This window comes from Calliphora vicina, chromosome 2 (genome assembly GCF_958450345.1).
Source record: "Calliphora vicina chromosome 2, idCalVici1.1, whole genome shotgun sequence".
Lineage (NCBI taxonomy): Eukaryota > Metazoa > Arthropoda > Insecta > Diptera > Calliphoridae > Calliphora > Calliphora vicina.
The window spans coordinates 26568224-26578770 of NC_088781.1; the positions used below are offsets into that span (position 1 = coordinate 26568224).

The 10547-nt window shown below is 36.5% G+C and overlaps 2 protein-coding genes across 5 annotated transcripts; both read left to right on the top strand.

Moving 5' to 3' along the window:
- The first annotated feature begins 710 nt into the window (after positions 1–710).
- Positions 711–2042, top strand: Dnaaf4 (Dynein axonemal assembly factor 4). The gene has a single exon (XM_065500830.1). The coding sequence runs from the start codon at positions 1213–1215 to the stop codon at positions 1981–1983; it is 771 nt and encodes a 256-aa protein (XP_065356902.1). The 5' UTR covers positions 711–1212; the 3' UTR covers positions 1984–2042.
- A 925-nt stretch (positions 2043–2967) lies between these two features.
- On the top strand, positions 2968–8530 carry LOC135950104 (MPN domain-containing protein CG4751). Of its 4 annotated transcripts, none has more exons than XM_065499620.1 (7): positions 2968–3446; positions 3506–3863; positions 4266–4353; positions 4443–4612; positions 4674–4922; positions 4995–7874; positions 7941–8530. In XM_065499620.1, the coding sequence occupies exons 1-7, from the start codon at positions 3072–3074 to the stop codon at positions 8195–8197; spliced, it is 4377 nt and encodes a 1458-aa protein (XP_065355692.1). In that variant the 5' UTR covers positions 2968–3071; the 3' UTR covers positions 8198–8530. The 4 variants fall into 4 exon arrangements, with proteins under 4 accessions (XP_065355692.1, XP_065355691.1, XP_065355693.1 ...); XM_065499619.1 differs by having other exon boundaries at positions 4995–7613; positions 7677–8530; XM_065499621.1 differs by having other exon boundaries at positions 4995–7604; positions 7677–8530.
- Positions 8531–10547: the final 2017 nt, after the last annotated feature.

Genomic DNA, 10547 nt, shown 5'->3' on the forward strand with positions numbered 1-10547 from the left:
TTTTAACAAATTATTTTTTCTTCTTCATTGTAGAAGTTTGAAAGTATCAAAAACGTAACTTCAATGATATTTGAGAGCAACTTTACTGACAATAGAGACTTTAAATCAAATAATAGAGTTAAAACTATAAATATAAAGAAAAAACGTTAAGAACGTGCTCCAAGTCCACTAAAAAAATACAAAATTTGTAATAGAAAATCAGTTAAGTCCACAAACAAGGACTTCTAAGCCACCGACGCATTAATAATCATAATAAATAAGTTATAAAACTGCATTAACAGAATTAAATACTTCTGAATTCCGTTATTTGTATCTTCTGTAAAATTTTGGATAAGGGATTTATGACGTTTTTGCACTAAGCTAACGATATTAAAAATGTATACTCCCTGCCTATATTTGGAACGATTTTGCAGATTTTCAATACCAAAATACTCATGACTATATCTGAATTATTAATATCATGGAATATCTATTTTCACCAACATATCGACTACTCTATCTATAAGGATCAAGAAATCATTATAGTTTCGGAAATTAATATCGTAGAAATTACAAATTTATAAAAGCTATGAGATGAAGGCTATACAAAAACTATATAAATCTTGGGAAATCTAAATCAATAATCATAAAGAAATATCTCTATGGCAATAATATTGAGAAAATTAAAAACTATTTTATACTTTAATTTTTATATTTAACCCCCCACAAATCTCTCAGTGTAGAAATAACGGTATAATTTAATAGAGGAAAATGGAATACTGAACACAAGCAACAAAAGTTTTTAAAAAAATTGAGATTTACAATACAATTTGTATTGACATTTGTACACTTAACCAACAAATAATGGCTATAAATTGTTAAATCGATTGTTATTGACGGTCGTTAAGGTTTGAGGGAGTAACCATAGAGCAGGGAGCCAAAGCACCGGCTAATAAAACTAAATGACATTCCAATCAAAATATGTACATATTGTACATACAAATGTAAATAATAATAAAAAATAAAATACAAAAGAACAAAAATTAAACACAAAAATTTTGTGGGATGTCAAAACGAATTGGTCTTTACAACAAGAAAGTATTTTTAAAAATATTTATCAGTAAATAACAAATATAATAAAAGGAAACTGATAATCCACAAAAAAAACCAACATTGAAAGGTCAAACAACTTTATTTAAGAGAAGAAATATTTTTTTAAAGAATTTTGCGATAATGGTTCAAGTAACCCAAACCGAAGAAGAAATTAAAATCATCATTGAGCTAAATCGGTTGATAACCCGTAAACCGGATATTGTGCTGTTGCCCACATATTTGAAATTTAATAATCCTCCCATATTCTTTGAACGTCATCTAACACAGGAAATCGATGAAGTGGCCAGCTTTTGTCGCATATTTAAAAATGAGGCACGCATTATACTGATCAAAAAGGAAAAGGGCATTTGGCCTGAAATCTTTCAGAAATTAAACAAAGAAGAACTATTTCAAAAACGTTTGGAATATTCCGATCAGATAATCTCCAGAAATAAGGAACGTGATGAAAAGGCCTTGGAACGTTATGAACAGAAAAGGCGCACAGAAATAACACGTGAGGTAAGCAGAGAGACAGCCTTGCGTGAGCGTGTTAAACAATTTGAAAAGGAAGCTTGTCGTGAGGCCATGATAGTACAACCCAAAGAAACCCATGTCAAAGCAACAAAACCAGAATTAGTAAGAAATTTGGCAGTTACTTCTTCACCGAGACCACCCTCTTTGTCAAGTGCTAGAGCCACTTCTGCCAAGGGTTTTAATCGCTTGGGCACACCTATAGCCCGTCCTATGGCAGCCTTGCGTAGTAGTGGTAAAATTAATGTAAACTTTAGTAGTTTTCAATATGCTACCCCAAAACGTGAATCTCAAGAAGGTTTACCGCGTCCTTTTGTGGTAGAGAGTGTCCCAAAAACTTGTAATTCGAGAGATGACAAAGCAGAATCGGAGAATCAGTGAAGTTTGTGTGAAATTATTTGTTTTTTTTTATGAAATAAATGTTTTTTTTTATTACAAAATGTATGAGTTTTTAGTTTACTTACATTTGGTTTTGATACAATTTATATTATTCCCCTCTTTATTCTTTAATTAAATCCGCACTTTATTATAAATTATGAATATTTGATTTATTTTCGAATATTTTGCGGCAGCCTAAACTTTTGAAACAGTGTTGTCAACTCAGTGATTTTATCACTGTTTCAAGTGCTTTTTAAAAATTTGGATTAGACAAAATTTTTAATTTGTGTAATGTAACAAATGTTAAAACATTGTTAAATATATTCAAGAATTTAAGTTCGAAAAATAATTTAGTTTGGAAATACGCTGATTACTAGATTTGAAAAAATAATGCATTATAACTTACATAAAATCATAGGGGTTCCCAACTTTGCCTATATTTGTGGGTTTTCTCTATGCCTGCAAATCGGATGAGAATTTGAAATATACATATATATTTGGTAAGATATAATTTTTTAAAAACTGAAGTAGAGAATTTTATTTTCAAAAAGTTTCCACTATATTGTCACTTATTGTATGTACCTGTATTACTTTCATCATTTAAAAAAGAATTAAACTTCAAATTGTATTGACATATAAATATATATTCATAATTTTAAAATACAAGAAAAACGTTATAAACAATACAGCGCCACCTTTTGTATTTTCTTCTGTTATACATTATTTTCTACGATCTCAAATATCACTATTTTTATACATTTCTAAAAATTTGATCTATATTTAGTGAGCTTTAGCTGTTTTAAATTTTTCTAACACACTTTACTGCTTCACATGGCCAAAAGCATTCGTATAAGAAATCTAAACCCCCTTAAAGGGTTAATGCCAATACAGCTATTGTGAATGATTCACAATACGAAATAATGCACAAAATACATCCCTGTAAATGTCATTAATAAAAGATACAGGAAAAAAGAAACAAATAAATTTTTTCGCAGCAGATACACAATTCATCAACGAGTCTCCCGTAAAATTTGTGCAAAATACCAATAAAATTTATAAAATAATTAATAAAATTAAGTGAATACAATAACATGCAAGAGGTTGAACTCGACCAACAGCCGGATAATGAAAGAATGCTAGGAAATGAACGTGATATGGCTGGAAATACAATGATCGAAGAAATGGACGCCTCAGTGACAGCAACGTCTGTCAGCGAAGCCGCGATGTCATCGACTTTATCAGACACAATAACGCAGGTAATTGCAGCGTCGGTAGCATCACAGGGAACAAGTGGTGTGGCTGGTGGTACGACCATGTCTATGGTAATGACAATGGCTGGTAGTGGAGGTGGTGGTGCAGCAGTCTCCTCAACGTCAGAAACTGCAGCTGGTACTGTAGATGCTGAGAGTGCCCATATGGACAAAGCAGAGGATAGTGATGTTGGCGAGGACGATGCTGATGATGAGGTAAACTAGTTTAATTTTTTTTTCGATAAATTTTTAAATTACAGTTTTTATTTTTGTAGACTAAAGAGAACTATGAAGGCTTTAATGGCACCGGACGCACTATCACTTTACAGACCCTTATGGCTGCCAATGTTTTACAGCCCGGCAAATCGGTTATGACCATTGAGTATTTGGGTCAAAAATTCGTGGGAGATTTATTGCCCGATGGCAAAATAAAATCTCAAGAAACTGAGACAGTATTTTTAACGCCCAGTGCTTGGGCCATGAATTGCAAGCGCATTATTAATCCGGAAAAGAAAAGTGGTTGTGGCTGGGGTTCTGTTAAGTATAAGGGTAAAAAATTGGATTCTTATAAAAATAGTTGGCTGCGTAAATGTGCCATGCAAAAGGATTCAATTTCTGAAGATGTTGATGCGGGTAAGTTGAAAAATTTAGTTTAGTTTAAAGAAATTGTAGAATAGTTTAATGCATATAGCATATAGTTTTCCAAATCAAGCAAGTGGGTAAGGCTATATTTAATTTGCGACTCCCATCAATTATAAATAACTTAGAAACATGTACCCTTATTTCAATATATTTTCCTAAAAATCCTAAATTTCAGAAAAAACAAAAATTTTATAAAAAAATCAAAAAATTTTAAAAAAGAAAATGGAAAAAAGTTATTCGATTAAAAAAAAATAAAAATTAAAAAAGTCGAAAATAAATTTAAAAAAAAATAATTTTTTTTAAATCATATTTTTTTTTAAAAAATTCAACAATTTTTAATTCCACAATTTATATTGAAGAAAAAAATCAATTTCCTATCAACATTTCTTGCAGATACTGACAAAAAATCCTATTCACCATTGCCCGTTATAAAACGTACTGTATTTCAACACAACACCATTATTAATCGTAATGTTATGCAGTGAGTTGTTGAGATCTGTCCCAATACCAATAATACAATTTATAAACTTTTCTATTTTCTTTGAAATTTTCCTCTCTCTCCCTTGTTAGTGATGCTAATATGCTTATAGAGGCGGTGCCCTTTACTTCGGTGGGCAAACTGCAACCATTCCTGTTGACCATGAACTCTTCAGCTTTGCTATTGGCCGATTTTCATTGTCATTTGACCATGCATGAGGTGTGTGGTTATTTGGGCGGCACCTGGGATATTAATTCACACAGTAAGTTGTTTTAAATTGTTACAAAATGCCTCTCATTAATATATTTTTTTTATTTATTTAGCTTTGGCCATTACAAAAGCTTATCCCTGTCGCAATACCCGCTTTGATCGTTCCAAAGGCGGCGAGGTTGAACGTGAAATACAAAAGGCCATGATGAAGGATCAATTGCTTTTGGTGGGCTGGTATCATTCGCATCCCAAATTTCAAGCTGAACCCACTTTACGTGATTGTGATGCCCAGCTGGATTATCAAATTAAAATGAGGGGATCTTCAGATGCCACCTATACCCCCTGCGTTGCTTTGGTCATATGTAAGTGTTATCACATTAAAAAATAATAATTTTTCCCAATTTTGTATTAAATTGTTTTGTTTTTATTTGTAGCTCCCTATTTCGATGAAAATCCCACCTTGGAATCGGTGGTCAAATCAATTTGGGTTCTGCCACCCAATGAGAATAAGCAGGCTTTGGAATATGGCCGTCCCATGCTTATGCAATACTCTGTCTTACCCGACAAAGAGATACCCGAAGAAGTACGCACTGAAATACAATCCTGTGTTGATTATTATTCCCAATTTCGCAATGAGGTGGTGCGCTTCTCGACCGTGTTCAGCGACGATGTTACTTATATAGAAAAACTGAAAAATACTCTTTATCCCAAGTTTCCCATGAAGCAAAATGACAAGGCCTTATGGAATTGGATATGTGCCGTTTTGGATTGTGAACAAGAAGATGATTTTATACCTCCCAAAACTATTAAGATCATAGATACTAAAGAAGAATTGCCTAAATTGCCTATGGACACAAAATTGGAAATAAAACCAGAGGATGAGCTAAAGGGCGATGATTTGACTATGAAACATATAACATCAGCGGAGGAGGCTTTAAGAGCGGCTGAAGAACAGCAGCAGGCTGAACAAAAAGCTAGCGAACTGAAAGTTTTATCGTTGCAGGAACAATTGTGTTTGCCCTCGGGTCTCAATATGAATCCTGTAAGAATGTTGTCACCCTTGGCCACACCAAATCCCACTGCTACTACCACAACGGCAAACACGAATGCTTCTAGTATTCCGGCCATTATACCACCTCTAGTGCAACCACCAAGTGTTACTGCAGCTGGTTTGCTGCCACCCATGCCTCCTTCATTGCCATCATTGCCACAGATGCCTATAGCAGCCCCCAACTTGCCCTCTGCCTCACCCAGAGACAGTCCCATTACCATACCCTCGAATTCGGCTTCTCCCGCCAAATTTGAAATGCCCGTGAGAGCCTCTCCTTCACCAGCCAAGTCTGACACCTCATCACACACCTCTAGGACACGCAATTCCCCTGCGCCCAGCCCTGGCAAGTTCAGTATTAGTGATATAGCACGCAACAGTCCTAGTATTACACCCACCAACAAATTTGATCCCACAACAGGAGCCTTAGTGCCGCCCACGGTATCTTCGTCAACAGCCCATGGCATACCCTCGGCCAATGATTTGATGGCCGCAAGCTTGGCTCAATTGGCTGGCCAACTGCCGCCTAATTTTCTGCAAACCGATTTGGCTGCACTCTTCCAACAACGCAAAGATTATGGCAGCACTTCACTCAACCAATTGGCGGCTGCCGCCGCTAAAGTGGGAGGTCAGAATAAATCACAAAACTCTACAGCCACTTCTAGCTCGGCAGCCGCTCATTCGGGAGTACCCGATTTCTCCGATCCCAATGTAGCAGCCGCTGTAGCCGCTTATTCACAAAGCTTCAACATGCCTCGCCTACAAGACATGATGCCTCAAACATCAGCTCCTCCACCAACACAAAGCAAATCAAAAGAAAGATCCTCCAAATCTTCATCATCATCCTCCTCTTCGTCTTCATCCTCAACCTCATCGAATTCGTATAAAACTAAACTAATGAAAGAATTGGATGAATTGAAAAATGATCCATTGAAAATGAGTGAACTAATACGATCGCCAGAATATGCTGCATTACTTTTACAGCAAGCCGAGGCTTTAGGGGCCACTACTTTGGGCACACTAGGATTTGGAGCAGATTTCAGTTATCTAACTGGAGCCACTGGAATGCAGCCAACAACCTCCACGGCCACGTCTTCATCGGGCGGTAAAAGTAAAAATTCTTCGGCTGCTGCAGCAGCAGCTAATGCAGCCGCTGCTTCGGCGGCAGCTTTAACGGCTGACTATAATAATCTTATTCAAGCCTCCAAGCTGTTGGGATACGATTCATATTTGCAGCAGCAATCGAAAAACAATGATTTAAACGCTTTCATACAACAACAGATGGCGGCAGCAGCAGCGGCTGTACAGGTGCCCACAGCTCCGATGCCCAGCACTTCCAAAAAGCAGCAGCAGCAACAGGCTCAGGCACAAGCACAGGCACAAGCTCAGGCTCAAGCACAAGCTCAGGCGCAAGCTCAGGCACAAGCTCAGGCACAAGCACAGGCTCAAGCACAAGCTCAAGCACAAGCTCAGGCTCAAGCACAGGCTCAGGCTCAGGTTCATAACGATTACAATCAACTGTTGCAGACCTACACCAAGTTTTTCGATCCCAACTTTGGGGCTTTAGTGGCGGCCAAAAATGCAGGTGCCTCGTCGCATGAACTGTCAGCTCTGTTGTCTGCCGGCTCAGGCGGTCCCTCCACATCATCCTCTTCATCGAAACAAAAAGAAGCTCAACAGCAACTGTCCCAGCAAACCGACATGTTGAATCAGCTATTGCAATCGGAAAAACAACAATCCGATCTTAATGCTTTGCTCTATCATCAAAATAAAGCAGCCGCCGACCTGAATGCTCTCTTCGCCCAACCCACTGGCCAACCGCCCTCAGCCAACACCCCATCATCATCGTCCAAGTCTGGCGGTGGAGGCTCTGGACCCAACTCAACTGGAGCGCCTTCACCTCTAACCGATCCGGCTGCGGCCTACTACAATGCTTTGGCCCAGGAGAAAATCCAAGATTATGCAGCCTTCTTTCAACAGCAACAACAACAAGCTGGTAAATTTGGTATACCCGATCCTTTAGCTAAGTCAACATTAGCCGCTAACAATCTGTTCATGTCTCCTTCAGCTTTGTTGAAAATGCAGCAAGAATCGATAAATGCCATGATGATGAAACCACCCAAGTCGACTTCATCCTCCTCCCGAACCCGGGAATCGTCGGCCTCGCCAGCCCTGGAACGTCTAACGCCCACAAAATCAGCCATGTCCGGCGGGGGCGGAGGTGGTGGCTCGAATGCCGGAGGTGGCGGCGGCGGTTCGGGAGGTGGTAAATATAATTTTAGTGCTGTAGATTTGGCCATTTCTAGTGTACCCTCCAATACTCCTTCACCAGCTCCTTCCGATGGCAGTAACTCTTCCTCACACCGACGTCCCTCGAATACGCCACCCGTGGACTTGACACGTCTCTATGGTGAGCTGGCACCGCCCGGTTCTCTGGCCGCCCTCAGTGTTGGTTTGGCTAATGCCGGCTTGGCCAATGCGGCCACCAAAAAACGTATGGAATTCTCCTCAATTGCGGACCTGGCTGCCCCACCACCAGCTAAGATACCCAAAACGGGCGATGATGTTTTGAATCTCTCAAATGAATGAATGAATTAAACAAACCAACAACCAGCAACAGAAGAACAAACACCATTCAATCATAACTTAAGAAACACATAATTTTTGCTTTTTAAATCAGCCACCCCCATTAACACGATGTCTGGTTATATGTTAACTTAAACTTAAAAGATTGTTGAAATAATTTTTGGATAAAAACTGTCAGTATAACTTTAAGTTACCTAATAACTTAGACATCATGATAATATGCGGGTAAGAGTATTATTTTGAAAAGAAGCGTTTTCAATTGAATAACAATTAAAAACTGTTTAGAACACTCTTTAGCATAGATTCGTAATAAAATTTAATACAATTAGAATGCTACATTTTGAATGCTACCACATATTTTGTAAAGAAAAAAGACAAAGCAAAATAGACTTAGGAACTTATTTAAGAATAGTATCACTTGTGCTTGGTTTGTTTTCTAAGCCCTATTTCCACGAAGTCTTGGTTATTTGTTTTAACCTAAAGATATACTGCCTGTTAAAGTAATTTTTGTATAACTTTGGGTTAGAACAAAACTAGATATTGTGAAAATGGGGAGTAAATAAATACCTAAATCAATTTTATTGCGTATATTTTGGGATGCCTACAACACTTGATGTTGAGGCTGACGACGTAGCTGTAGTATTAGATGTTCTTTTTAATAGTTTTATGTTTGATTTGTTTCCCCTAATTATTTAGCTTCTAAAGCTATTGTATTTTATATTGCATCCAATCCCAACTTATCTCTAATTCTATGTTTTAAAGATTTACTTTTTTTATTTTATCCTCTTTTTTATTTTTAATAACCTCTATTTTATCAGTATTGTTTTATATTTTCTCTTTCCTTTTATTCTAAAACTTATTCTTTTGTAATTTTTGCAAAATACTTTTTTTAAGATGAAGAAAATAAGCTCAAAATATAAGAAAAATGTATCTGAAGGTTTTTTTCCTTTATACTCTCTCCTTTTTTTATATTAAATATAATTAAATGTTTAAGCACTCACTCTCGTACAATACAAATTATGTATTATCAGTTTTATTTTTTGATTTGATTTTTTTTTTTTTTAATTTTTAATCATAAAGAGCAATAAACTTTAAATGTATTTTATTCTTAAACATAAAAAAGTTAATTGTTGTTATTTGCTAATATACTTAATTTAAGGGTGTCGTAGATTTAATTAAACATCTTAATTTTTACCAAATTGTTTATAACACACATCAATTTTATCACTCTTTCATTCTGGAGAGCTTCGTTCGATACTCTTGTCGGATATTTTGTTTCTAAGCTTCTAAGTTTGTGGCTATACTCCTCAAGAACGTGACTTAAAAAGTTCTAAAAAAAGAAGTCTGCAGCAGAATTCTGGGGTGATTTTTCCGGTAACTGCGAATCGCCAAAATTGAATCAAATGCCCAACCGTCCATCAGCCCGAGTGAACTCGGGTCATTCCGGTGCGTAGAGCCGGCTGTCTTGGGAATGAAATGGTGTCCAATAATCTGACTTCGTGTTAATTTCTAATTATATTTGTTTGCGTTTCCATTTGGAGAAACAAAACTGATAGCTGTCGGAATTTTAAAAGTTACAGCATCTTCCGATATGGTGAAATCTTTTAGACAAAAATATTGGAAACATTTTTTTTTGTCTAAAAGATTTCACCATATCGGAACAAAACTGATAGCTGTCGTATTTTTAAATGTTACAGCAGCTTCCGATATGGTGAAATCTTTTAGACAAAAATATTGAAAACATTTTTTTTTGAAAAAAAGTGGTGAACAAAAATTCGTTATAAAAATTATTTTACCCGATTATAACCAATAGTCGGCGCTATATACCAGGACTATATCCGATATAATCATGTTGGTAAGTTGTTTGGGTGCTTTGGAAATTTGATTTCAACAGACAGACGGTCTCCGCTATCCAACATATACATTTACAGCCCAATTATGAAAAAAAATGCCCGGGAGCTTCTTTCCCTTTTCTCCCACCGAATTTTGTTCATAATTGGACCAATAGACTTTATAGGGACGCAAATGAAAAATGTGAAAATTACAAACTAAAAATAATTGTACGTCATTGCATCTTCAAAGGTCAAATATTTTTCAAATTATACATCTTCGAACATCGAAGATGTGATGATAGTTTTAACATTCCAAAGGTAGCTAGTGATACGAAACTCTTTTGGAGTTTGTCTCACATTGTGGTCCATAACTCTGGCTATACTTGACCGATTTTGTAGATATTTATAGAACATTTTATTACCCTAAATCCTTCCCCCGGGGCCCTATCCGACATTGCTAGCTAGATCGTCTTAGAATTTTATAAGGATCCAGGAAATATGTATATGTACATTAGGAATAT

What these genes read in the sequence shown, in the direction of transcription:
- LOC135950104 (XM_065499618.1), top strand. Translation starts at nt 3,072, where the DNA reads ATGCAAGAGGTTGAACTCGACCAACAGCCGGATAATGAAAGAATGCTA. An exon ending in TTCTGAAGATGTTGATGCGG is followed by an intron (nt 3,864 to 4,265) that starts GTAAGTTGAAAA and finishes CATTTCTTGCAG; the next exon opens with ATACTGACAAAAAATCCTAT. An exon ending in CTGGGATATTAATTCACACA is followed by an intron (nt 4,613 to 4,673) that starts GTAAGTTGTTTT and finishes TTATTTATTTAG; the next exon opens with CTTTGGCCATTACAAAAGCT.
- Dnaaf4 (XM_065500830.1), top strand. Translation starts at nt 1,213, where the DNA reads ATGGTTCAAGTAACCCAAACCGAAGAAGAAATTAAAATCATCATTGAG.